Below are 27,482 nucleotides of genomic sequence, written 5' to 3'. Positions count from 1 at the left end.
CACACAGGAACCAGCCTTGAGGCAGACCCCTGGCACTAGAGGAGAACCCCTCCTTGTGCTTTCCCCTCTTGGGCCCACCCCACAACCAGCCTTGCAGCATCCCCTCGGCTAGGAACCGAGGCGGAGGGAGAGCTCAGTGGTTTGAGCATTGGCCTGGTAAACCCAGGGTTGTGAGTTCAGTCCTTGAGGGGGCCATTTAGGGATTTGGGGGATTGGTCCTGCTCTGAACAGGGGTTTGGACTAGATGAGCTCCTGAGGTCCCTTCCAACCCTGATAGTCTATGATTCTGTGAAACCATGTGCTCCCCCACCGCCTGGGGTTCAGAGATTCACCAATTATGGGGGAGAGCAGGGAGCCCCAGCCCCCTGCAGGGCTGGCTCCCCCTTGGAGGAGGCAGGTTGGATGTGGAAGGGAAAGGAGAGGGGGCTGCCCTGTTTCTCTGGAGGAGTGCAGCTCGACAGGAGGGGCACCTCCAACTCCCCCAGGAGTAGCCACGCCTGGGAGGATGTAACTCCATGGCAAGAGCCTGGGGGAGGGCAGGGGCTGGAGCGGACCTCTCCCCACATCTCTAAGCACCTGGAGGGAAAGGGCCCCCAGGCAGGATAAAGGGTTAAACTTCTCCCTTGGACAGAGGGAGAATCTGAGCAGAGGTGCAGAAGGCAAGATTGGAACCTACATGTCCTAATGCAGCCCCTCCTGATGTAACCCCCAGGAGCCCCATCCCCTGCCTGGGATTGAACCCAGGAGCCCTCTGAGCCTCAGCCTGCTCTAACCCCCAACCCTCTCCTCCTCCCCGGCACTAGGATATAACCCAGGAGCCCAGTCCCTCCCCTCCCCCAAACACAGATTTGTTGGAAGGTTGCACATCGGGGGGGGGGGTGTTTTGCTTTTTTTTTTTTCCTGTATTTTTTTTTTTAATTTTTTGTATCAACCAAAAATCCAGGATCAGAGAAAAATAAACCATCAAAAAAAAAAATCAAAAATAGTGTTATTCGCTTAGGCCCCAACCCCCCTTAAATACAGCACTGAGCGGTCAGCGCCAAGGGAGCAGTACTGAGACTGAGGGGCAGCCGAGTCTCTGCCCCTCCCCCACTACAGAGGGACAGTACTGTTGTCCATAGGGTCCCCTCTAGAGTCCGGTGGGGGAAGGCAGGGACAGGTGGAGGAGCCATTAGCCCCCTTATTGCTGTCCAGGGTCCTGAAGGCGGGGGGAAGGGGGCACTGTGTGGTGGGACCAGCCCATTGATATCGATGGGGGAGAGGGGAGGACAACGGCTGCTCCCACTGCCCCCCCCCCCTTCAGTACTGGTGCTCCAGGAGCGGCTGGGCAGCAGGGCTCTCCTTCTCCCGTTGTCGGCCCCACTCAGGTGGTGGGGCACCCGGGCCGGGCTGCTGCTGCTCTGGTTCTGCCAGTGGGGGGCACTGCTGGGGGGAGTCAGCCTCCATGGTGTCGGCAAGAGGGCCTGAGTCCAGGGGCGCAGAGGGCTGTGGGAAAAGAAATAGACAGGTTACAGGCTAGATGGAGGGAATGGGGGACAGGCCAGGATAGGGCCCCATAGAGGACAGAAGGGGTTGGTGGAGGTGGGGAACATCAGAGCTGCAACTAATCCCAGGTGCCCTTCAAACGGCTTGTTGTAGGGGCGGGGGCGTCACACAGGTGCCCCAAGCCGGCTTAAGGGCTTTCCATTAGCACTAAGCTGATCTGCCAGAGCTGGCCTGAGCCACCTGTTGGGTGGGGGCACGGTGTGTGCAGGGGTGATTCCACCATGCACAAAGAAAGAGCCGTGTCCGATATGGAGGGGAGCTCTGTGCAGCACGCATAGCCCCTAAGGGGGGGAGGGGGTCAGCCATCCATGGTGCCCTGGGTGTGGGAGTGGGGGGAATGAAAGGGAGCTCCCCCTAGGCCACATGGTGTGGAGGAGGGAGGTGGGGTCTCCCACTGGAGGCAGGCAGGGGCTTCCCTGAGGTTCAGGGTGGGGGGGGCTATTCTCACCTGTGCCCTGGCACTGACCCCCCGGGGGGGTGTGCCCTGGCTGGTGCCGGTGCTAGCGGGGGTCCCTGGGGAGGCATCTCCTTCGCCCCCCCCCAGCCCATTAAGCCCCTTGCGGCCAGGCAGGCTCCACTTTCCACACAGCCCCTCATAGGCAAAGGTGGCTGAGGTGCCCAGCGCTGGCCGTAGGGGCAGTGGGAGCGGCAGGGGGGCCCGGCCTGGCCCTGCGCCCTCAAGCTGGGAGGCCATGGAGGCCAGCGAGCTGGTGCAGGACAGCTGGCTGCTGGAGAGGCACTGGGCGGGCACCCAGGGGGCGGCAGGGGGGGCTTCGCGTCGGCTCTCCACCTGGCTCCCTGGCACCGGCCGCACGACCCAGTTCTGGCCCAGTGGAAGGCTGTGCTCCGACCCTGGTGGGAGAGATGGGAAAGTTAGAGCTGGCATGGCTGAGACAGCCCTACCGTGAACCCACCTACGGCCCTGGCACCCACCCCATCCCCTTGCTCCAGCTCCCAGTCCGCAGCAAGATAGCCCCACCCCCACCATTGAGAGAGAGCCTGGCACCCCCAGCTCATCCCACTAGGTCTCCCAAAACACCCCCCAGCACTGCACAGATGGGCCCTGCCTGTGCCTACACCCCACCCCTTCCAGAGCAGGGAGGTGCTGCTGGTGGTCTCCATACCTGGCTGAGGCTGGGCAGTGGTGACGGGTGGCTCCTGGGGGTTTGAAGCCCCCGGGATGGCCATGCCCATGCTTGGCCCGCCTGGGGCACTGCTCCCCTGCTGCCCATGCCCTGCAGGGTTGTTGCTGATGGACGAGGAGCCTCCGCCACAGTCCGAGTCCTCAATGTTCCCACCGCTGTTGCACCCGGCACCGCAGCCCTTCTGTAGCCTGTGAGGAGATGAGGCACAGGGGTAACAATTCATGGAGAGCACTGCATTCCTCAACAGCAGGGGACGCTGTAGGGAGAGGGGCAGGAGCGCTGGCTGTGGGGGGAGCTCCCGGCTACTCCAGCCCTGGCCTCTCCCAGCAGAGGGTGCTGTGAGGAGCGGGGCAGGAGCACTGGCTGGGGGGAGCTCCAGAGCACTCACCTCTCCCAGCTACTGATGAGCCAGGTGGAGATGTTGTGCAGGCTAACGGGGCCGCCCCAGAGGGAGCGCAGCTGGGGGTGGCTGCCAGCGTAGGAGGTGGTGAGGGGCGACACATAGATGGGGTAGCCGATGGGCTGGTCGCAAGACGAGTTGATCATGTTGCGCAGAGCCTGCTTGGCATTCTGGATGCTGCCCCGCTCTGGGTTGCGGTTCCGCAGAAACACCAGCTCCTGCTGCTGCCCGGCCCAGAGCCCTCGCACACACTCCCGGTTCACCTGGCCAAGGAGAGAAAACGGGGTGAGGGGTGGTCAGGTTCTCGCTCCAGTTCTGCGAGGGGAGTGGGGTCTGGGGGGGTCTCACCTTGATGACACGGAAGCTCAGGTAGCGCTTGTTGAGCATGATGATCTTGTACTCGTCGCTGGCGTCATCCATGACGTGGCGCAACGCCAGCAGGGCGGGCGTGTTGGTGAGGATGGCGCTGCGCCAGGCGGGATCACCCTCGTGTGAGATCACCATCTTCTCCTCGTTGGCTGTGATGGCATCATACAGCACGGCTGGGTCCTCGTACTCGTCTGGCGACGTGAAATGGTCCTGGGTGGGAAGGTCACGGAGGGGGGGTTACAACCCTCTGACCTCCAGACCCTTCCTCTCCAGCATAGGGCAGGATCGTCTCCCCTCCCTCAACAAGCTAACAGGGTTACCCCTCCCCTCCTTCCCAGTGCTCCAACCCCCTCCCTGCCAGCAGGCCAGCCCACCCTACCCCTTGCCCTCCCCTCTCTCTCAGCCAGTCACCACCATCCCCAGGCCATTCCCTAGCATGCAGGCAGGTGACAGGACAAGCCCTCTCCCCTCCCCCAGGCGTGGCCCTTAGGGCACGGAGGGGGAACCCACTGCCCATCTGTCCTAGGGGCAGGGCATGCGGGCAGGGGTGGTACCTGGTGCAGCTTGAGTGACATGCGGACTCCGGGTGCCACCACGCGGTGCAGCAGGTCCATGTCGGCGAAGACCCACTCGTCGCGGGGCGAGGTGATGCGGAAGTCGCCCTTGAAGAGGGCGTGCAGGCCATACAGGAAGGGCTCCAGGCTGCAGGGATAGCATGGCTCAGCAGGGGGTGGGGGATCTGGTCGCCAGGCTGTGCTGGGTCCTGCCAGTGAGGGGTGGGTGTGTGTGTGTCTCACAAATTCATGGCATGCCAGGCCAGAAGAGACCACTGGATGGCCTAGTCTGCCCTGCTGCACAGCCCAGGCCAGACACCCCTGTACTGCCTGCACTGGAGATGGAGACTCCACCCCTGCGCTGGGGCGTTTGTTCCAATGGTCAATCGCCCGCCCTGGCAAACACGGGTCTTGTTTCTCATTGGAGAGCATCTGGTCGGCTTCCAGACACCGGTTCTTGTCCTGCTTTTCCCCACTAGCTTAAAGGCCCTCTGGCACCTGGTGGTTCACCAGGGATGGTATTTATACAGCGATCAAGTCACCTCTCCATCGGCTTTCTGATCAACTAAACAGATGGCGCTCATCCACTCTCTCCCTGCAGGGGTTTTCTCCAGTCCTCCAACCACAGCTGGGGCTCTTCTCTGCACCGTCCCCAGCTTCTTGTTTAAGAAGCAGCCCCCAGAACAGGGCGCAGTACCCTAGTCCTGCTCTCAATAATGCTGTAGCCAGAGGTAAAACCCATCCCTGCTGCAACTCACTATTCCTCTGTTCATTCACCAAAGGGCCGCATTGGCGCTTTTGGCCACAGCGTTGTGCTGGGAGCTCATGTTGAGCTGTTGGTCCCTCAGGGCTCTGCCAAGATGCCGTCCCACATTCCGTGGGGTCTGGCCTGCACTCCTCACCCCGGGTATAGATCTCTGCACCGGGCTGTATTAAAACAGTTTGTATAGGCCCAGCTTATCAAGTGATCCTGATAGTTCTGCAGGGCTGTCCTGTCCTTATCACTTCACCCATCTTTGTGCTACGCACAGATTTTATCAGCAGTGATTTTATATTTACTTCCTGATCCAAGAGAAGGGTGACTTGATCAGTCTGTAGGTACCTACAGGGAGACTGAATACTGATCACGGACTCTTCAATCTAGCGGAGAAATGTCTCACAGTCCAGTGGCTGGACATTGAAGCTTGACACATTCAGAGTGGAAATAAGGTACACATTTTCAACAGTGAGGAACTGGAACAATTTACCCAGCGTCGTGGTGGATTCTTCATCACTAGCCATTTTTTAAAATTAAGACAGGATGTATCCTCTAAAAACTCTGCTCTAGTGAGTATTTTGGGGAACTCCTCTGACCTGTGTGATACAGCCGGTCATACCAAATGATCACAGTGGTTCTGGCTGGCCTGGGAAGCTATGAATCAGTGATGAAAATGTTGACTTGCATGTGCCCTCGAACCGATCCCCACAGAACCACCAGCACTAGGTGAGCAGTCCCCCCGATGACTTCCTGAGAGCTGTCAGCCAGCCAGAGATTCAGCCATTGAACGTGGGCTTTACTGATATTGCACAGCGCTCGTGTGTTATCAGAACACCGTACAACAGTCTATTACATCTGCACAGCATCAACCCATCTCATCACCGAACAAAACCACATTTCTTTGACAAGACCTATTTGACTAGCAGTAATTATACTCCCAGCCTTCCATTTGTTATTAAACGAACCCCGTATCTGCTTTTCCATTATTTTGCCTGGCAGACAGGCTGGAGGCGGGCCTCACTGCCACGGAAGGGGCTCTCTTGCCTGGTAGACATGCTGTGGGCGGGGGCAATGAGGGAGGGGGTGTCTCACCTGGCAGACAGGCTATGGGAGGCCGTGCCCAGTGCCCGGCGCCCCAGGATGCACAACCCGAAGCAGAGGGTGACCAACGGGGAGTCCCACTCCTTGTCCATGGGCTGCAGGGAGAGAGAGTCAGCTGTGAGGGGGAGGGAGGAGAGGACAGGAACCCCACCATGGAGCGCAACACCCCCTGCTTCTAACAGACCTGCAGCTTCCTATGTAGGACTTACCCCATGTCCTGGGGATAGAACCGAGGAGTCCCGTCTCCTAGCCCCACCCTGCTCTAACCCAGTAGACCCCACTCCCCTCCCAGAACTGGGATAGAATCCAGGAGTCCTGGCTCCCAGCTCCCCCCCCCCCCAACCCACTAGACCCCACTCCCCACCCAGAGCTGAGCCAGATCCCCAGTGTCCTGGCTCCCAGGCTCCTCTGGCTCTCGGGTGTGGGCCTTGACATCCAGGTGCCCACCTTGTCCCTGCGGCCGGCACAGTACTGGATCCAGTCCAGGTAGACATTGCAGAAGGAGGACAGGGTGACACCAGCCATGCGGGGGTCGTAGTCCTCGTCGATGTTCAGGTTGAAGGTGGGATCACTGTCGGCGTAGCTGGGGGTGGTGCAGGGGCGCAGTGCCTCCTGGATCACCGTGTTCCCCAGCCACTCCTCCAGCTTGGATGAGCACGTCACATAATAGATGATGCTCTGCCGGGGCAAGAAGAGTTAGACGTCCAGAGCACAGACTTTGGCACTAACCTCTGTGAGCCAGCCAGTCCCCTAGCCTGGGGACGGATCAATGCCAGCGCCCACTAGAGGGGGAAGGCCCCGCGTCCCATTGCCTGGCCTTCTCCCCATCCCCGCACTGCAGCTTTCCCTGCCTCCCACCCCCACCTCCTCTAGCCCTTCTTGCTGAGCTCCCAACTCCTCCTCTCTTGCCTGTGCCTGCCCCCAACTCCCATGGGTCTTCCCACCCCCTCTACCCTTCAGCTGCACCCTCTCTGCCCCATCCCCCACCCCATCTGCCTTCTGTACTCTGCCTTGGTCCCCTGGCCTCATCCTCAAGGCCCTGCCCCCATTCCCTGTCCCAGGCACCATCTCCAGCCCCGGCCGCCACACCTTGACGTAGTACGTGATAAGGATCTTGCGCAGGTCGAAGACCTGCAGCATGGATGCGGCGTTGTTGTCGCTGATGCTGTACCCCTCCAGCACGTACTTGGTGGCCGCCACCTCCCAGGCCAGCCAGCGTTGCCCGAAGGCCGCATTGAATGACAACATATGGGGCAGATGGCCCGGCTCACAGCAGCAGCAACCCTCGTCCTCCTCCACACCCTCCGTGATGGCCTCCACCTCACGCTGCTGGCAGTACGTACCTGTGGGGGGTGGGGGGTGAGCAGAGCTGCCAGGGACTCCCTCAGGGCAACCCACCGCCATGGGACGAGAACAGGCAGACAGGACACTAGGCTGGCTGGGCCTGTGAGTCTGATCTGGAGTGATGGGGGCGTACCAGGCTGGGTAGACCCAGGGGCCTGATCTGGGGGTGGGGCGGGGTACCAGGCTGCGTGGGCTGAGGAGACCTGGCACATGCTATGAATGAGGTTACTAGAGGGCTGTGGGTAAATGGGATCTGTGAGAAGGGCCCTAACCAGGCCAGAACTACAAGGCTCCCCACTCCCCTCAGCCAGGGCCCAGCCCTCACCCCGGAACTCGAGGCCGCGCAGCTGGAAGGTGACGAGGCCATTGCCGAGCTCGATGAGGTGCACCAGCGCGTTCAGGTAGTCCGAGGCCAGGATGAAGCAGTCACCAGTGGCATAGTTGCCCCAGCGGCCTAGCAGCAAGTCCCCACACAGCGTGTGCTGTAGGGAGCGTGTCAGGTGCTCATAGAAGATCGAGTTCAGGTTGTTGTCATCAGCGCCTGGCATAGAAAAGGGAGTGGAGGCCATGGGGGCTCAGCAGGGGCCGCTCTCCCCTCGCAGTCAGTGCTGACGCAGCATGGCACTAGGGGGCGCTGTGCTGCAGGGAGTGGGGGCCTCAGTAGCTGGAGCTCTCCCCCCTCACTGTCAGTGCTGGCCCCAAAGCCTCAGCATTTCACTAGGGGGAAGCTGCACTGCACAGAGCAGAGGGCACTCTCCCCTTGCACTCACCACTGGTCCTAAGTCTCCATCGTGGTGCTAAGGGCTGTGCTGCAGAGAGCAAGATGCAGCAGGGCGTTCAGTGGGGTGTGCTCTCCCTTTGCAGCCACCACTTTCTGGGCGGGGGAGCCCAGCCCCCTTGGCCCTAGGCACACGGCAGAGGTGGGGGCTCAGCGGGCACACTGGGTACGCACCTGGGTTGCGGTCGAGCTGGGTGGCCAAGCGGGTGTTGGAATGGTCGACCCTCTTTGTGCTGGGGAAGGAGGAGAGCCAGGTTAGCACAGTGCGCCACTGGACCCCTGCACAGGTCTCCCACCTGGGGTGGCCCCCTGAAGCTCTTGGCTAGGCCAGGAGGGGGCCAGCCTGGGCGGGGGGAGACTGGCCAAACATGTGTGAGAGTGGGATGGGGCAGGCTGACCCAGTGGGGGGGGGGGCCATGAAGGGGAGGGAAGCTGGCTAGGTGGGGTGGGGGACGTGAGGGGGCCCTGCAGTGAGGGGTGTGGTGGGATGCAAGCGGCCCTGCTGGCTGGGAGAGGGCGTCTCTCACTCACTTGTAGTCGCGCTCCCAGAACTTGACGGGGCGGGCGTACGACATGATGAACACAGCGCTGCCCAGCAATGGGTTGAGTGGGGTGGAGAACAAGGCCGACAGCACGGCCTGCACGAACAGCATGGCTGAGTCTGGGGGTGTCAAGGCAACAACCCCTGTGGAGCCGCAGTGTCCCATCTCACCTCCACCCAACTGCCAAAGAGCCACGGCACCACACCCTGCTGCCGCCCAACCACCCCAGTGCCCCGCTCAACTGCTCTGCCGTTGCCCCGCCAACTACTCCGTCCCGCCACCGCCCAACCATCGCAGAGCCATGGCACCCCATCCTGCTGCCACCCAACCGCCCTGGTGTCCCGTCCGCCACTGCCCAAGTGCCCTGGCCAACTGCCCCATCCCGCCACCGCTCAACTGCCCTGGCCATCTGCCCCGTCCCGCCGCCACCCAACCTCCCTAGTACCCCATCCTGCCACCACCCAACCACTCAAGTGCCCCATCCCAACGCAGCCCAACCATCCTGGCACCCTGCCCAACCTCCCCATCCCGCCGCTGCTCAACAACCATGAAGCCATGGCACCCTGTCCTGCCACAACCCAACCGCCTTGGTCCCACGTCCCATCACTGCCCAACTACCGCTCACTATTATCCCACTAGCACTCCACTATCCCACAGCCCCCCTCCCCAGACTCCCTCACTTGTATCCCATAAGCCCCCTAAGTAATTCCCCTCCGCCCAACACTCCTTGGCTCATACCCCCCTCCAGTAGTTTCCCCCATGCACATTCCCAGCAACTCATGCAGCCCTTGCCCTGCCCCACAGTTTGGGGCACCCGCAGGCAGCTCCCCAAGGATACGGGGCACAGCAAAGGGCTGGGCAAAGGCGTGGAAGGCCGAGCCCCACGTGATCTGCCAGGGGGCGATGTAGGTGAGCACGAAGCGCAGCTTGTAGAGCAGGTCCCATAGCTGGGGGGGGGGGGGGGGAAGAGAGAGAGATATGTCACGCAACACAGATCCCAGCTCAGCCACAGGGAGCCAGGATCACTGGGTTCTATCCCAGTTTGGGAGGGAGGGGACAGGGGTGTAGTGGATTAGATTGGGGGAACTGGGAGCCAGGATGCCTGGGTTCTATCCTCAGGCTCCCTGCGAGACTCAAATGCTGAGGGATCCTCAGACAGCAGGATCATTCTGGGCAGGGCAGTTCTGGTACCTATTGCACAACATCAGCAGAAAAACCAGTAGGAACGAGTGCCAGGGCGTGTGGGAGGCAGACTATTGCTGAGCAGCGGAAGCAGGGGATTGTGGGTCCACGAAGAAGAGCAGGGGGCAAAGTCACTCTGGGTACGTGGGGTCTGGGGCGCCAGCGAAGCAGAGGGGTGTGTGGGCACCTTGCTGAAGAGGATGGACATGACGAAGTAGTCGATGAGGAAGCCCTCTGAGTAGCGCCGATAATCGAAGTGGAAGAAGAGGACGGTGAAACCTAGTGCCACGTACTGCTGGGGCGGGCAGCAGAAGGAGCAGCGTAGCAGCTTCATGCCAGCCACGGTGATGAGGAGCGCACGGCAGCTGGGAGCAAGAGGGAGAATATTAGGGGGCACCCAAGCATGTAACCACCAGCCCAGCCAGGTGTGGGGCAGGGAGCCCTGTCCCCTTTCCTAGATCCGTTAGTTAGACGGGAGCAGAATGCTAAAAACTAACCAAGGAGCAGTTTCCAGCCCCCCCCCCCCTTTTCTACTGTGAGTTTCTACTTCCCCACCTGTCTGCATGAAGGGGAAGATTAGAAACTCTCCCTCTGCGAGGGCCAGCTTCTCACTGCCTATTATTGCTGTTCCAGGCCCCCCTTCCTGCGCTGTATCCAGTTCTTGCTCCCAGTTGCTTTTTCTGCTGGGTCTGAACAGCACCGTCACTAGCGGGGGGAGCTGGGTGGGGCCGGGATGTGTGCTGCCGACTCAGCCCCAGGGAGGGTGGGAGGCAGAAGGACCCTGCAGGGATCTGCTCCTTGGGAAAGGGAGGACTCCCTGAGGCAGCACTAGGGGGAGCCGTAGCCAGGGAGGTGCTGCGGGGGTGGAGCCCCGGGAAGGGGCTGCAGATACCTACTAGATGCAGATCTTGTCCTGGTGGGGGGCACTGACTGAGTGGGCATCCACCGTCAGGGCGTTGAGCACCACGGCCGGGTAGATGAAGTACTTCTCCACGCACTGCAGCCAGGCATACAGCTTCTCGAACCACATCAGCTGGGCTGCGCCTGCGGGGGACACGCGGTTACTCCCCGCACTCACCAGAAGGCACCAGCCCGGGGACAGCACATGGTTCTAATGCACAGATAGTCCCAATGAACCCCACACCCAACAGCAGGGATCCCTCACCTCATGCTGAGATGCAGCCACCTCTGGGGTGGGGGCCAGGGTGGTTTGTTCAGGGATCCCTCGCCCGCGCTGAGATGTTTTTTGTCACACCTCCAGAAGAACAAGTCACCCTGCTAGCACTGCACTAGGGCATTGGCGACAGTAGCCCCTCTCCCCTGCTGCCTACAGCACACCCCCGCAGCATTATCCTGGGGCACTGGGGCCAGCGCTGAGCAGGAGGGGGAAAGCGCCTCCTGCCGGGCACACCCAGGAGCACTTACTGCGCACTTCAAACTGGCTGTACTCGCGTGGCTTCAGCATGGGCAGCGAGAAGCAGAACCAAGGCAGCTGCTTGCGGAGCTGGGGCAGCAGATAGTGAGTGAGCAGCCCGACCAGCCCGGCCAGGGCGTACAGCACATAGCCTAGAACAGACTGAGCGCCCAGAAGGATCAGGGCACCTGACGGGACCCCCATCCGCCCCCAAACAGCCCACCCCACACACAGGTCCCCAGAGCCTTCCTCTCCCAAACCACCCCCCACTCCACCTACCCAGCTGCCACCCACCACTCACAGCAGCCTTCCTCTCCCAAACCACCCCCCAATGACTCCCACCCCTACCCAGCTTGCTGTAACTCCCTCTATGGTCCACTCAGAGAAGCAGGCTGGCGTAATGGCCAGGACTCCTGGCTTCTACCCCAGCACTGCCAGGGCAGGAGATGGTGGGAGTCAGGACTCCTGGATTCTACCCCAGCGCTGCCAGGGGAACGGGGTATAGTGAGTTAGACCAAGTAGAGACTGGGCACCAGGACTCCTGGGTTCCTTGTTCTGCCTTCTCAGCTGTTAGCATCACCACAGACTACCATCAAGGGGACCCTGACACAGCCTAGTCTCTGACCCCACCAAGCTGCCGTGCCCTCTGCCTGTCCCTCCTGCACCCACTGCCGCCATGAGCTGCGATGGCCCCACGCTGCCCAAGGAGCCCCACGGCTGGCGGTACCCTCCCTCTCGACCCAGGCGGTACCTTGAGGGCGATGAAGACGGTGCTGGCACTGATGGCGAAGGTGAGCACCGCGATGACCATGCACATCACCAGGTCTGAGTGCAGGATCTCCCGCTGTGGAGGAGGAGGGTGAGAGGGAGCAGCTGGAGCCATCAGGCACATGCACCCCTCCAAGCAGAGCCATGCACGGGCCTCCCTATGCCCAGCCATGGGCCCCCACCATCCACCTCCACCGCCAGGCCTAGTCCTTATTCCCTCCACCTATGTAACCCCTCAACCATCCATGCCCCCCCACCTCCAGCCATGTGCCCCCACTGACCACATTAATCCAGGCACCAGCTGATTCCATTCTCTCCAATTCGCCCCATGCAGGCTGCAGTCCCCTACCCCCGCCCCAATCTTCCCAGCCATGTGCCCTGCACCCACATATCCAGCCACCTATGCCCCATCCCTCCATATCCCCACCCATCCATCCCCTATCCTGCCCCGTAACCCCAGCCACGTGCCCCCTCCCCCACACAACGTCGGTTCCCCGCCCCAGTAACCACAGCCAAGCATCCCCGCCCCCCACACCCAGTTCCTATTCCGCCCTCTGCCCCAGCGACAACCCCCTCCCCCACCCACCCAGTCCCTATCCCCCCCGTAACCCCAGCCACATGCCCCCTCCCTCACCCATCCCCCGCCCCATAAGCCTCACCATCTACCCCGCCCCCGCCTCACCAGGGAATTGCGCAGTTTCTCAGGCAGCGGGTCCCGGATCTCGGCTGGCGCATTCTCCACGTTTCGGTTCTCAAACTCGGAGAAGAGCTTGGCCCGGATCAGGGACCTAGAAGGCAAGGGGGCTATAGGAGTTCGTTCCCTCCTCACAGGAGCAGCATCGGGGGCGGGTCCCTGACACCTCAGCCCCTCTCCAAGGGGCCCAGCCTGGCATTCCCGTGACAGAGCATACCCCTACCCCACTCCCCAGGACAGAGAACAAACCTTTGTCCTCCCAGAACTAGGGCTTGAACCCAGAAGTCCTGACTCCCAGCCCCGTCCCTGCTCTACCCCAGCAGAACTGGGATAGCAGCCGGGGGCCCTGGCTCCCAGTCCCCACAGTGAAAGATGCCCCAGCCCTGGGGTACACACCACAGCACAGTGGGGTCGCTGCTCTGGCGACTCAGGTGATAGGACAGGGCGACCAGGAGGCCGCAGAACACGGAGAACAGGACGGGGACGTGCTGGTCACCCCAAGGGGCCTGGAGAGGAGAGAGCAGAGAGCGTGAGTCCCGGTGCAGGGAGACCCCTCCCCAGCCTCAGAACCCCCGGCCCATCAGCACCCACACATCGCACTGCACCTTAAACCATAGCCCAGCCCACACGGAACTAGAGTTCTGGGACTTCTGCCCACCCAGAGCCAGCCAGTCCTCCACCCTGGGGTTGGACTGAAACTGGGGTTGCCTAGAGGGGAAAGGCCCCATATCCCATTCGCCACCCTGGCCCACCACCGCAGGGCTAGATGGGAGCTGGCGCCCCCCAGAGGGCAAAGGCCCCCAATCCCCACCCCCGAGGCAGCCAGTCCCCCATCCTAGGATTGGATCGGAGACGGCGCCCCCTCGAGGGGAAAGTCCCTCCTCCATGCACCCAGGTACCTTAACGGCTCCGAGGCAGAAGCCATAGAGGAGGACAGCGACCAGGAGACTACGCAGGAGACTGAAGAGGGCAGTGAGGGGGCTGGTGGCGGCTGGGAAGCAGAGAGGTGGCAGGGTCAGTGTCACATGGGAATATCCCCCAGTTGCCCCCTCCAGGCCCTGTGCGCCCACCAAGGCTGCAGCACCACCTGCTGCCCAGCACTGGCGCTCGCATTGGGGCAGCATCAGCAACACACCAGCGAAGCGAGACAACCCAGAACCCCTGGTTCCCAGGCCCCCTGCTCTAACCCGCCAGACCCCACTCCCTTCCCAGAGCTGGGACAGAACCCAGGAGTCCTGGCTCCCAGCCCCACTCTGCTCTCACTACTAGATCCCATTCCCCCTGCGGAGCTGGGACAGAATCCAGGCATCTGGGCCGTACCTGTGCCACCGAAGATGTGCATATCCACCTGCTCCAGCAGGTACATGAGACAGGTGTTGACCTGGGGCAGGAGGCCGAAGAGGAAGATGGCAGGGAAGCAGAGAGTGAAGACTGTGAAGGACACCACAAATGGGGGGGTTAAATCAGTGACCCCCACCCCCCCAATTCCCACTGCAGAGCGGGACTGCCCCCACCCCTACTTCGAGAGAGAACCCCCCCTCACACTGGTGAATGGAGTCCACAGAGAAACCTGCATGGCACCCCCTAACTCCTCGCCGGGGGACTGCGGACTCACAGAGCCCCTTACCCCTGGCTGAGGGGTGCTGCAGCAGGGCACGGGGAGGTGGTGCCCCCTACCCCCGGACAGGGGAAGGCTGCAGCAGGGCATGGGGAGGCGGTGACCCTACCCCTGGCTGGTGCCCCACTCTCACCGGTGGTGACGTCCCGGGCACCGTAGAAGAAATCTGTCGAGAAGAGGGTGAGCCCATAGAAGGTGACAGGTGGGACGGGCACAGCCCGGGCGCACAAGTCCAGCACCCAAATCAGCATGCAGGCCACGCAGAAGTAGACAGGCCGGCTGTAGGCAATGATCCAGTTGTGCCCCTGCAAGAGAGCGTAGGGTGAGGGGCATGGGAGCAGCCAAGCGGCTGGCCCTCCCCACACCTCAGTGGTGGGGGGCAGCCTAGCTCCCAGCTGGCACTAAGGGACCCCCACAGCCTACAGACAGGGCACTGCACAGGCTAAGGGGCCCGCACCCAACTCCCAGAAACCCCCAACTCCCAGGAGTCTCAGAGGCTGCAGAGCCGGGCACCAAACTACATTGAGGACCCCATGGCCATTTAAACAGAGATCCTGCACTCGGTGCTGACATGCAGCTGCCTCTGGGATGGGGCACAGGGCTGGTTAGAGAGGAATGGCTCACTCGGAGCTCTAATATCCCACTCCCTATAGTGCAGCACTGGTGCCTGGGGGCCAGCACTGACTGCAACGGGAGAGCACCCCCTCCTGGCCCTGCAGCCCCCCCAGGAAGGTCACTTACATGCATGGGAGAAGCAGCATCAGGCTGGACGCTCTGAAAAACAGAATCAAGGTGATCTTAGTGATGCCCGTTTCCCCAGTTATTGCTCACCAGGGCAGGACTGGGAAGTAAAATGGCCCAGCACCCCGCTGGAGGCAGAGGAGCTGGGATTTCTGTGATTAGCCAGTGTCAGGGACTGGATCTCAGAGGGGAGTAATTCAAAAGGGCTGGGGTGCCCCTCTTGTTAGCCTGCCAGGGAAGAGAGGGCTGGCACTGCCAGAGGATAGTGCATGAGTGGCTGAAAGGCACCAGCCAGGCACAGGCAAGACTCCCTCACTGTGGAGGCAGGGGTACCAGTGGGGCTCACTGTGCTGGGTGCCCCGAGAACTGTCAGAGGAGGGCTGAAGGTCAGGATTAAGCGATTCTAGCAGAGCTGGGGCAGTGGGAGAGCACCCAGGGCTGAGATAGCAGGGGACTGCAGGTGAGGACTGCAGGGCAATGGCAAAGCTGTGCAGCGCCCAGAGGGCATGGTCACACAGGCGGGCTCTCACCTTGAGCAGCGAGTACTGGCAGCTGGCGATGACCAGGCAGAACTGGAAGACCCATATGTCACAGAAGAAGCCCTCCAGCAGCAGCACGTAGCCCAGGAAGGCCACTAAGGACCCCAAAGACACCACAAAGATGTTCTCCATCACCCGGCGGTTTCTGGGGGGGCCCAGAGCACAAGGCAGCATCAGCCACTGTTGGCAGTTGTCAGCAGGTTCCCCAGGCACCCAGCACTGCCAGGGCCCTGGTCTATTCAGCCCTAACCTGGGCAGCCTGCTGGATGGGCTCATGGGGCTGGTTCCGGTCGGGGGTGGACAGATAAACCAAGCTGCACAGGCCTATGGGGCTGATCAGTGTGTGTGGTGGGGAAATCAGGCTGGATGGGCCCATGGGGCTGATTGGGGAGTGGGGGGCAGTAATCAGGCGGGATGGGCCCATGGAGCTGATGGGGGGGGTAGTAATTAGGCTGGATGGGCCCATGGGGCTGATCGGGGAGTGGGGAGCAGTAATCAGGCGGGATGGGCCCATGGGGCTAATGGGGGGGGTAGTAATTAGGCTGGATGGGGCCCATGGGGCTGATCAGGGAGTGGGGAGCAGTAATCAGGTGGGATGGGCCCATGGAGCTGATGGGGGGGAGCAGTAATCAGGTGGGATGGGCCCATGGAGCTGATGGGGGGGAGCAGTAATCAGGTGGGATGGGCCCATGGAGCTGATGGGGGGGTAGTAATTAGGCGGGATGGGCCCATGGGGCTGATGGGGGGGCAGTAATTAGGCGGGATGGGCCCATGGAGCTGATGGGGGGGCAGTAATTAGGCGGGATGGGCCCATGGAGCTGATGGGGGAGTGGGGGGCAGTAATCAGGCGGGATGGGCCCATGGGGCTGATGGGGGGGGCAGTAATTAGGCGGGATGGGCCCATGGAGCTGATGGGGGAGTGGGGGGCAGTAATCAGGTGGGATGGGCCCATGGGGCTGATGGGGGAGTGGGGGGCAGTAATCAGGTGGGATGGGCCCATGGGGCTGATGGGGGGGTAGTAATCAGGTGGGATGGGCCCATGGGGCTGATGGGGGGGGCAGTAATTAGGCGGGATGGGGGGAGCGACTGACCGGTCGAGAAGTGCCAGCAGCGCCAGCCGATCGTAGCGCACCCGCATCCAGCGCCCAGGCAGCACCCAGTACTTGTAGTACTGCCGCGGCTTGGACTTGTCCTCAATCATCAGCGTGTTCTCCTGGGACTCGTGCAGGGACTCCTGATCCAGCAGGTCAAACTGAGGGGAGAGCAGGCTCAGTGGGGGGCAGGCCCCCTGCCCATAGACTACCAACAGCCAAGCCAAGCCATGATGAGGGGGTGCTCCCTCCAGACACCACAGAACCCCCCAGCAAACCACCCCCCATGCCGCAAACCCAATCGAACTAATGGTGCCCCCAACGAGACCCCCTCCAACAGAGATCCTGCCCCTCTCATGGGTAACCCACTCACACCGAACGGGGAGCCTCCCACCGCAGAGACCCTGCTCCACCGCAAAGACCAGGCCCCAAATTAACCCCCTACATCAGAACCCTACCAAGACCTCCCCCCATCTGCCAACAGAGCCCTTCTCACTGCCCAACTCCCAGGGCACTGACCCCCGTTACCTCAGGGATCTCCAGGGGTACCCTGCGCACCTGCATGCCCTGCAGCACCACAGGGCGTGGCTGCAGCAGCGACAGGGCGGGCGTCCCCTCGGGCACGTCGGTGGAGTTGAAGCTGGAGGAGTGCGAATGCCGGTCCCTGAAAGGGCAGCAGGGGGCAGGGAGGTGAGGGAAGGAAGCAGCCCCCTCCTCACCACAGTTCCAGATCCTGGACTCATGGCTCCACCACTGCATAATGAGCAGCACAGCGCCCCCTAGGGCCACACTGGACACTGAGGCCAGCACTGCCTGTGAGGGGGGAGCGCCCCCTGCTGGCCTCCCACCCTGCAGCAAGGCACCCCTAGGGCAAGTACTGCCTGTGAGGGGAGAGCGTCCCTGCTGGCTCCCCCAAACCTGCAGCACAACACCTCTTACAGTCCGCAGGGGCCAGAACTGCCTGTAAGAATGCCGCCTACTGGGACCCTGCCCCGCTCCCTGCAGCTCCCCCACCCAACCGCTGACCTGGCCCCTCCCAGCTTAGCAGAGGGCAACACAGACCCTGCCAGTGATTTCCCCTGAGCGCTGCCCCGGTGCCCCCTGGTGCCAGGGACAAAGAGCAGCATGCCATGACAAGCGGAGAGGAAGGCGGTGTCACTCACCAGGCGCTGTTGGTCACGTGATCCACACTGACCTGCTGCCCCACCGGGTTCTCGTAGCCACCTCCTGCCAGGCCAAAGGTGTAGGAGCGCCGCACACCTGCAGGGGGAGGCAAGGAACCAGCTAGACTGGGAAAAGCATAGCAGGCGAGGAGGGGAGACCCCACAACCATGGGGCTGGAAGGAACAGCCCTGTGATGGGACCAACTCGTGGCTACAGTCACCACGTCACCCAGGGGAGCCCTGGGAAATTACAGGCTCCCCTCTGTAAGGGAATACCCCCCGATTCTACCTCAGGTGGAGGGTGCCCAGGGGAATGAGCAGTCCCCACCCCCGGCTGCAGAATATTTATACCAGCAGCAGCCCAGGGCTGGGATAGCAGGGGGCTGTGGATAGGGATTGGGGGGGACTGGCAGAGCTGGGTGGGAGGCCAGGGCTGAGATAGCAGGGGGCTCCGGGTCAGGATTGAGGGGCACTGGCAGAGCTGGGGAGGGCAGGGCAGTGGCATTGTTAGATTGCCACACTTGTAACCTCCCCGCGAGCCCCAAGGCCCCTGCGGGGGCGGGACAAGCCACGGGCAGACCAGTGGCAATCCCCCTGCCCACCTGCACTCACCACTCTCATCGTAGAAGTAGTGCACGGCGCCCTCGGAGGTGTCGTCAAAGTTACAGGCCTCGTGGATGGCGCCACGCGGGAGCAGCAGGGAGCTGGCGAACTGCAGGGCCGAAGGCAGCGTGAGCGCCCGAGAGTGGGAGGAGGCACGGCCCCGCTGCAAGTCTTGCAGGCTGCAGAGAGGGGAATGCGCTGTCAGGCATGAGCACAGGGTGGGGAGGCAGTGTTAGGAAGACAGAGGGGCAGGGCCGCGATAGCCGGGGCTTGCGGGTCAGGACAGAGTGGCACTGGCAGGGCTGCGCGGAGCCCAGGGCTGGGATAGCAGGGGGCTGCGGGTCAGGATCAGGGTGCCCGGGCCAGGATGGGGCACGGGGCTGGGGCACGGGGCTGGCCTATGCTGTTAGCAGACTCTGGGCTGTTTGGGGAGGGGCTGAGCGAACGTCTGCGTGGACCGGTGCTTCAGTGTCTCAGGTGGGGAGAAGTGTCACCTGGGTGGGGACCCCATCACCGAGGATGGGGGTGTGGGGTTGCTGCCTGCGTTGTGCCGCCGCCTCATGGCCTGGGTGCGTTTGACGCTGCTCGCCCGATCCCGCTTGCTCCCCTCTTCACCTGTGGCGGCTGCAATGGAGAAAGAGCTGTCAGGAACCCCGGACTGAGAGCACTCCACCCAATGGGGACCCCCTCCAGGGATCCGATCCAGCTCTAGGTCAATAACGATTACAAGTCAGCCCCATCCGTGAGACGAGCGTGCTGGGTCTCAACTGGGTTCCGAATGGGCCGGGGGACCCTATCACACCAACCCCAGCCCCTCAGCAGCGTGGCCAGGGACTGAACAGGCCACAAAGGCTAAATCCCACTCTGTCCCTGGGCCTGTCTCCATGCCAGCTGTGGGCTCACATACAGGACCCGGGGGCTGAAGGCTGGGGTGGGACAGTGTGCACGTGTGTTGGGGGGAAGGGGCGTGTCACTCCTCACCCCAGCTCCCAGGGCTGCCAGAGCCAGGGCCCCACACAGCTGCTCACCTCCCCCAACGGCCCCCTCCTCCAGCAGCTCCCCCCTCCAACCAGGCTGGTTTGCCGACTGGCTGCGGGTGCTGCCCCCCGACTCTAGCCGGCACGGGGGAAAGTGCTCCTGCTGCCCCATTCGAGCCTCTAGGTCCGACTTGGAGACGGTGAGCACCGCAGCGGCCTTGCTGTCCCCGCTGCCCCCGTCCATGCTGAGCACGCGGGCGTGGGTCTTGGCGCTGGCCGTGCTGGCGCTCCGCTGGGCGTAGTGCGGGCGCTTGGGGGGCTCGGCGACCTCGGGGGCCGGCTTGGCCTTGGGGGTGTGGCGCGGGCGCTGGGGTGCGGCTTCCGGGGAGTAGCAGGAGGTGCTGGAGGAGGTGTCGGAGCTGTAGTTGTGCTGGGAGGGCAGGCTGGAGGCACGGCTCAGGTCGCTGCCGTCGCTCGAGTCCTCATCCTCGAAGAAGGTCTCGCTGTATGCCTTGCTGTCCAGGATGGTGCGCACGGGGGCATAGTCCCGTGCATACCCGCTGTCAAAGCTGCTGCTGCCCCCGCCGTGCTTGCGGGAGGGGCGCCGGCGCCCTGGCTTGTGCCCCGGGCGCAGCAGGGCCAGGTCTTTGGGCCGCACCACTTGCTCAGCCGGGCCCTCCCAGGGCTCCCCGTCACCCCGCACCGTCTCCAGCGAGGCCAGGGTGTTCTGGGTATCGTCCGTGTGGCTGGCGAGGCTCAGCTCCCCCAGCAGGCCCTGCTCGGGCGAACGCAGCAGCTCGCTGTCCGACAGGGCGTCCGTGTCGCTGCCGTCCGGCAGGACCCCAGCGTCCAGGGCCGGCGCCGCGTCCCCTGCTGGACCCAGCGAGGGGCTGTCCAGGTGGGTGGAGTTGGTCTTCTCACTGCGGTAGCTGCTGAGGGTGCTGGGCGTCTCCTTGTCGGTGCCGCTGAAGCAGCTGTCGGAGGACCCGGCCTTGCGGGGGCGCTCCTCGCTGGGCTCACCCCGCCCCTCCAGGGGCCTGTACTCGGTGCCCGAGCGGCGCTTCTCCTTGCGGCTGCTGGTGCGCAGGATGGTGCGGTGGGGCAGCGCCAGGCTCAGGAAGCTCTGGCTCAGCTCCTCACTCAGGCTGCTCTTGATCAGGGGGCTGAGGGGGGTGTCGCCCACACTCTCCGACTCGCTGGCGTGCCAGCTGCTGGGCAGCTGACGCGGGGCCGCAACCCCCGCCACCGCTGGCCCCACCCCTAACAACGATCCCATGCCCAAGGGGGACTGGTCGGAGGAGTCTGTGCTCTGGATGGACGTCTGAGCTGGCAGTGAGGGGGGTAGCTTCTTCCCAGCTGTATGGGGCTCTCCCTTGGGAGGGGGCATTGGTGCCTCACCACAGGACCCTGGGACAAGAGAGGCCAGCTGCGAGTCACCAACTGCAAGGGAGCGAGACAACATGGGTTACACACACCGCAGGAAAACTGAGGCACAGGCAGGGCACCATGCTTAGCCAATGACCAAGGAGCTGGGGATAGACCCCAGGAGTCCAGACTCACAGCCCCCCGCCCCGCCCCACCCCCCCTCCAACCCAGTAGACCTTCCTCCCCTCCCATCTCAGAGCTGGAGACAGACCCCAGGAGTCCTGACCCTGCACTCCAAGCAGTAGACTCTTTCCAGTAGTAACACACTGCCCCCGTCCCAGGTCCTTCCTGGGTGTGGCTCCCAGGCTGCTTACTGCACTGGAGGCTGAGATGCCCAGTTCCATTTTGTCCCCAGGAATCCTGGGAGCCAGCCTCCCCGCAGGCTGTACAGCCCCCACACCCAGTGGGAGCCGACCTCCCCCCATGCTGTACAGCCCCACCCCCACCCCGGGCACCTACTGATGTTCTCCTGGGTGCTGGGCTCCCCCAGGCTACACAGCCCCCCTCACCCCCACGCAGGGTACCCACTGATGTTCTCCTGGGAGCCGGGCTCCGCCCCGCAAACACAGGGCACCTATTGATATTCTCCTGGGAGCTGGGCTCCCCCCAGGCTGTATAGCCCAACCCCCCATGCAGGGTACCCACTGAAGTTCTCCTGGGAGCCACGCTTGAGCAGCTCGCGGTCCGCCGAGGTGACAATGACGTTATTGCTGCCCTGCTCCCGCACTAGCTCCTTGATGTCTGAAGGGTGAATGGAGAGGGAAGGAGGCATTACTGGAGAGCAGGGGCTGCTGATCCCAAGGGGAGACCTGCCTTCCCTGTTCCCTTCGCACCCCACGCCACCCCGTATCGCCTACACTGCTGCCCTCCCCCAACCTTACACCACCAGCTACAGACATCTAGGGCACCGTCAGGCTCCCCCCACAGAAAGTGGGGTGAGGCTTCAATATCCACAATGGATCCAGCAACTAGTGGGGCTCAAGTCACCTTAAAGGGGCACCAATATACAGGCGTTGCAGCTGTGCCCCCTGGGTACCTGCAAGTCTGAGTTTCTTTGGGAAACTTTGATCTAGGTGGCTCAAGGAATGTGACATGGGGCCTTTCCCCTCTAGGGGGCGGTGCCTCCAATCCAGCCCCAGGGTGGTGGGAACAGCCTGCGCATGGGGGAGCGTGGGGAAGAGGATACGAGGCCTTTCCTCTCTAGGGAACCCCAGCTCCAGTCTGGTCCCAAGGCAGGGAAGTCAGTGGAATATCCACCCCCAACTCTATGGTTCTGGTTGCCGGGGGAGAGACAAGGCAGGATATTAAGGAGGAAGAAGCAATCAGGGAACACCCTGGAGAGGGGCAATTCCCACAGCTACAGCACGGGCCAGGCTCCTCAAAGGGTCAGGGACACTGGTGGGGGGCAAAACATTTGCACTGGGAGCCAGCTGGGCTATTGGGAGCCAGCCACCCACTCACCTCTCACTGCTCCCGCGTCCTCCAAGTGGGGCAGCAGCTCCTACGAGGGGGAATCAGTCAGGGGGTTACATGCCAACGTCCGCAGCCAGGCAGGCCCAGGAGAGCCCTTCGCTGCAGAGGGCCCAAAGCCCAGCCCTCCTGATGCACCGATGGGGCCTGCGGGGCATGGACGGGGTTTTCTAGCCTCCCTGCTGCAGGGCAGCCACTTCCCCCCACAAACCCTGATGCAAGCGTAACTGATCCAAACGCCAGGCTCAGGCTGCAAAGAGCCTGTGGCAGTAGCCACGGGAGAGCCAGGTACCTCACTGATCCCCCAACACCCACCACTCACATGCAACCATCTCTGGGGTGAGGCAGAGGGGCTGGTTGTACATGGACCCCTTGCCCAGCACTCACACACACACGCCTCAACTCCCCGGGCTGGGGAAGGTTGTAGAAACCCAGTGTTCCAGGAGCGAGAGATCACCAATGGGCACCTCCCAGCCAGGAAGGCAACTGGAAGCCCAGAGGATCCTCCCAGTACTCACCATGACTTGGTTGAAACCAAATACTGAGTGCTGGGAGCTGCATCTCACCGGGGGCGTGGAGCTGACTTTCCGGAACACCGTCATCTCGACCCCCCCGCCCGGGTCTCTGTAGAGAGAGGGAGGGAGCGTTGCATGGCACGCACTGACGGGTGAGCGCTGTTAATACTAGTACAGAGGAGAGCAGTGCAAACAGACCAGCTGCCTGGGATCAGACCAACGGGCCCCCAAAGCCTGATATCCCCACCCACCCTCACAGGCAAGACCAATGAACCAACCTGAGAAGCAGCTGAATCTCCATGCCAGGTAAAGGATCCCTGTATAAACAGCTCCCACACCTCACCCCAGAGGAAGCTGTATCTCAGCACCAGGTGAAGGATCCCTGTTCAAACAGCCCTGGACCTCACTGCTCCCCCCACCCATGCACCCCAGATGCTGGAGACCCACCTGGCCAGGTTGCTGTCATCCCCTGCAGTGCCCTCCTCAGCCTTGGCCCCATCCCCCAGCACCGAGCTGCCCTTCTCCACAATCTCGCCCTGGTCGAACATGGTGTGCAGCCGAAAATTGACGATCTTGATGGTGGTGAAGAAGACCGCTATAACCGCACAATATACGCCAGCTACCAGCATGCTGGGTGGCAGCACCTGGTAGAGAGAGACGGGACAGCATGGGGTTAGCGCCAGTCGGAGCATTAGGTGGCCTCCATGCTCTCCACCAGGGACCTCAGCCTACTTAGCCTGCTACACAGAAACTCAGGCACTGACAATGACTTGTCAGGCTAAACCCAGGAGTCCTCCCAGGCCCTCCTCCTCCTCCTCCCCTCTAACCACTAGGCCCCACTCCCTTCCCAGAGCCAGGGAAAGAACCCGGCCTCCCAGCCATCCCCAGCCCTACTTTAACCACTGAACCCCACTCCACTCCCAGAGGCAGAAATAGAACCCAGGAGTCCTGCCTCCCAACCACTGGGTAATACTTCTGGTTGTAATATATGGGCTCTATACACCCAGTCTCTTGGCCCCTTGGGGACGCTGGTAACAGAGCTCTGGGGCAGCGGTGTTCGGGTCATTTTCTCTGCCATCGCCTCTGTTAAACACTATCTCAACAAGCAGCTTTAAGTGTTTTCAGCTGCCAAGGGACACTCAGGACCAGAGCCAGGACTCCTGGGTTTTACCGTGGTGCTGGGAGGGCAGTGCAGCCTAGTGGGTGACAACAAAGGGCTGGGAGCCAGGCCTCCAGGGCTCTATCCCCAGCACTGCCCACCGACTTGGTGTGAAACACTGTGCTCCCTGTGCCTTCGTTTTCCCTGACTCAGGTGAAGCTGATATTTATTTACCACCTGTAACATCACAGTGCCAGGAGCCCCAGCACCCTCTCCCCAACACAAACCATGCAAGTTTCTCAAAATAGGCTTCTGTTCTCTTTGGCTACAGACATTCTCCTGCAGCATCTGCCACACACCCTCCACCGCCCCCCACCCCAGCCTTGGGTCAGAGGAGCGAAAGTGGCTTCAAATGCTCTTTTCGCAGCCAGGCTATTTCCATCAGTGAGGTACAGGGCAGGGAATGGCATTGGGAGGGCTGGTACCAGGCCTGCTCTGGTTCTCTCGGATTTCACTGCCTCGGGCATTGCTCGTAACAGCAACTCAAGCAAAGCCCTGACATTATTTGTTTGCGTTATGGTTGCACCCACGAACTGCTTCCAAGCTCAAGCCTCCTCTTTCTCAGCAGGTGTGCTCAGAGCACCCCAGTCTCCAACTGCAAATGGGCATCCTGGTCACATCATGAGCTTCCTGGACCCCTTTACTGCTCTTTGCCAAGGTCAGGGGCACCCTCATTCCACACAGACCACTCAACTGCCCTCAGCAGAGATCAGGCAAGGACCCCCTGACCAAGAATGTACCCCTCCCCCATAGCTCCAGGCACTACACAGACTCCTCTCCCCACTGAGACTGAGTGGCGCCCACCGTGCTGGGTGTTGCTCTGACCCCTCCCCCCAATCATGACCGGAGCCCCCCACCCCTCCTCCAACTAAAGGCTACAGCTCTGTTGTGCTATGAGCTGCACAGACACAGTGACAGACAGTCCCTGCCCCAGAGAGCTCACGACAACAAGCAAAGCTAAGGTCATCTCCCCATTTTACAGATGAATAAAGTGAGACACCGAGGCAGGGCAGAGGACTGAACACAGGCATCCTGCACTCCACTCCAACCCCACACACACAAACCCATCACCCCTCTCTGAACCCAACATGCCGATCATCCCCTCCACCAAAGGCTCAGCGCTCCAGGGCACCCAGTGACAACAAGGGACCAAGAGTCCCATCTTGGCTAGAGTCCCCCAAGCTGCTTCTAATTTCTGTGCCAAGTTCAGTGGTGAGGGGAGCTCATCTCCAGGAAAGAGTTAGCTCTGGGGATCATCCCCTCAGGTTACAGAGCAACAGCTCAGTGCAAAGCAGGGCCAGAGAAGCGGGGTGAGAAAAATACAAGTTCTACTCCCAGCTCTGCCACTGACCTGCGGGGTGACTTTGGGCCACATCCTTTACTGCTCAGTGCCTCAGTTTCCCCTTCCACCCTTTGCCTACTTAGACTGGGAGCTCTTCAGTGCGGGGACTATCTCTCACAGCCTGTCTGTGCACAAATGGGGCAGGGGGCGACCTCAGTGAGGAGTGTCTTTACAGCACCCAGAAGAACAAGGGCCCTGGTCAGAGTGCTAAGCCCTACTGAAAGACATATGCTAAATCATGCCAGGGCACGAATGCAAGGTCAGGTGTCTCAGGACCCAAAGTTCGGGCATCAATGCCAACATCCCACACCCCAGGTTACCAAGAGCGACTTGCACGACTGGCACTAGTGTCAGGAGCCTAACTCCAAGTCTGCAGTGAGGGGCCTGAGGTGGACTCACCATGTAGAGCAAGAAAGGGAAGGTGAGCAGGAAGATCCAGGTATAGAGGTGGAAGCAGTTGGAGAAGGTGCTCTGGTGGGGATCGAAGAACCAGCCGCCCGTCAGCGAGGCCCAGACACCCTGGCGCAGGATCTGCAGCACCTGTGAGCCCATGGCCACGGCGGTGCCTCTTCCTCCTCCCCCTCCGCCTGTTCCTCCTGCTCAGGGAACGTGACTACCAAGCTTGCACCTGCAATATCCTTCATCAAGGCAACTTGAAGGCCATGATCCACAGGCTGGGACCCCAAACACCGATGCCCACCTCTCTCTCCCTGTTAAACCAGGCTTCCTTCCTCCAGCAGGGATGGGCACCTCATACACCCACACGTGAGAACCTCAGCTACTGCTGCCGTGATGTCTCACTAGCCGTCCGGGGTGCCCTTCTCTCTCCCCGGCAACAAGCCTCCTCCCTCCCTCCCTCCCTCCACATTCACCCCCCCCTCCGCTCATGCCATTATGATTGCTGGGGAGGACTGGTCTCCACTGTCATAAGGAAATTACAATTAAACAGTGGAGGGGCTAAGGAAGGAGGTAGGGTGACAGGGAGCTAACTCTCCAGTGGAGGGGACTGCAGGCTCAAGTAGAGGTGGGACCAACTGGGGACATAGGAGAGGGGCACCCTGTGGAACAGGCTGGCACCTGCCTTGTTGCCACTGAACAGCAGCCCAGCAGATGGGGACCCCGGAGTGGGGGGGGGGGAGCTCAGTGAGGTGAATGGCCCAGGAAGGGGAGTGGTCAGCACGGTGGTGAGGGGGGACCGCTGGTGGGAAAGCACGACCCTGTGGAGAGGGTAGCTGGTGCAGTGGGGGCAGGAGAGCAGGGCTGGGGGGGCAAGCAAGTGGGGACCCAGGCAAGAGGATGGGGGGGAGCGGGGGAGCCCAGGCAAGCAGGGACCTAGACAGGGGGCAGGGGTGGGGAACGCCACAGGTGAAGGGCCCCGGCAGCCGGTGGAATCCGAGGGGCGGGGGCAGGGGACCCCACGGGTGAAGGGCCCAGGCAGCCGGGGGAACCCGAGGGTAGGAGGGTCGGAGCCAGCCCGAGCGGCGCCCACCAGGCACCCAGGAACGCTAAGGGGACCCAAGGTCTGGTTCACTTCCGGGGTCAGAGGTCAGTTCGGTAGCCCCGAGCGGAGGGGGCACCCGGCCGCGGCACCTCAACCCAACTAGAAACTGGGGAGGCCGGAAGAGGAGCCCGGGAAGCAGCAGGAACAGCAGGAGAAGCACGCATGCGCCGATCACCCCCCGCAAAATATATATATATATATATATATATATACACACACACACACAGACAGGAAGCGGAAGTGAGGGTGCTTGGGTCAACTGAGAGACTGTGGACGGCTGAAGCACCACTGCGCATGCACTGAATTGTTTCCTCTATACGCATGCGCAATACTACCACGCTCCCCGGTCCAATGAGAAATTTTCTCTGTGCGCGTGAGCAGATTTCACGGACCTTCGTGTACGCATGCGCAGCAGGTTTTAATCTCCGCCATTCTTCCCTCTCAATCGGGTTCTTCGAGCACTCAGGAGCTCGGAGGTGCGCATGCGCACATAAGCTGAGGGCCGTAAATGGGCAACTGATCCCCGAGGTGGATACATGATGGTGAACTGCGCATGCACATGATCCGGGAGTTAACTCGCGCTCTCTCTAGGATTTAATTCCTATTGGACTGGGTAGTTTGGTCGACATTTTAGTCCCCCAATGAGCATTGAGGAAGGGTTAAAGGGGTGTGTTGGGGGCTCGAATTCTCCCAACCAAATAGTAGGCTAGAGAAGAAGGGAGGGGGTGAGTGGGAGAGCTGAGCT

The 27,482-nt window shown here is 61.7% G+C and overlaps 1 protein-coding gene across 3 annotated transcripts; it reads right to left on the bottom strand.

Annotated features, from left to right (window-relative positions):
• Positions 1 to 971: 971 nt before the first annotated feature.
• Positions 972 to 26,072, bottom strand: PCNX3 (pecanex 3). 3 transcript variants are annotated; one of them, XM_084634034.1, is made up of 35 exons: positions 25,636 to 26,072; positions 23,183 to 23,379; positions 22,739 to 22,844; positions 22,212 to 22,251; positions 21,396 to 21,491; positions 19,377 to 20,765; positions 18,843 to 18,972; positions 18,358 to 18,527; positions 17,746 to 17,842; positions 17,111 to 17,246; positions 16,583 to 16,743; positions 15,483 to 15,636; positions 14,953 to 14,985; positions 14,345 to 14,516; positions 13,914 to 14,024; positions 13,493 to 13,584; positions 12,990 to 13,099; positions 12,582 to 12,687; positions 11,883 to 11,975; positions 11,143 to 11,293; positions 10,614 to 10,761; positions 9,905 to 10,082; positions 9,374 to 9,482; positions 8,525 to 8,654; positions 8,168 to 8,226; positions 7,541 to 7,756; positions 6,961 to 7,214; positions 6,319 to 6,549; positions 5,863 to 5,966; positions 4,014 to 4,161; positions 3,439 to 3,669; positions 3,079 to 3,353; positions 2,670 to 2,878; positions 1,994 to 2,397; positions 972 to 1,485 (listed from the first exon to the last, which is right to left on the bottom strand). In XM_084634034.1, the coding sequence occupies exons 1-35, from the start codon at positions 25,786 to 25,788 to the stop codon at positions 1,300 to 1,302; spliced, it is 6,579 nt and encodes a 2,192-aa protein (XP_084490160.1). In that variant the 5' UTR covers positions 25,789 to 26,072; the 3' UTR covers positions 972 to 1,299. The 3 variants fall into 3 exon arrangements, with proteins under 3 accessions (XP_084490160.1, XP_084490161.1, XP_084490162.1); XM_084634035.1 differs by having other exon boundaries at positions 2,336 to 2,397; XM_084634036.1 differs by lacking the exons at positions 22,739 to 22,844; positions 25,636 to 26,072 and having other exon boundaries at positions 23,183 to 23,279.
• Positions 26,073 to 27,482: the final 1,410 nt, after the last annotated feature.

Source organism: Lepidochelys olivacea, assembly GCF_965140295.1.
Source record: "Lepidochelys olivacea isolate rLepOli2 genome assembly, chromosome: 7".
Classification (NCBI taxonomy): domain Eukaryota; kingdom Metazoa; phylum Chordata; order Testudines; family Cheloniidae; genus Lepidochelys; species Lepidochelys olivacea.
This window is presented reverse-complemented; position numbering and strand designations above follow the sequence as displayed.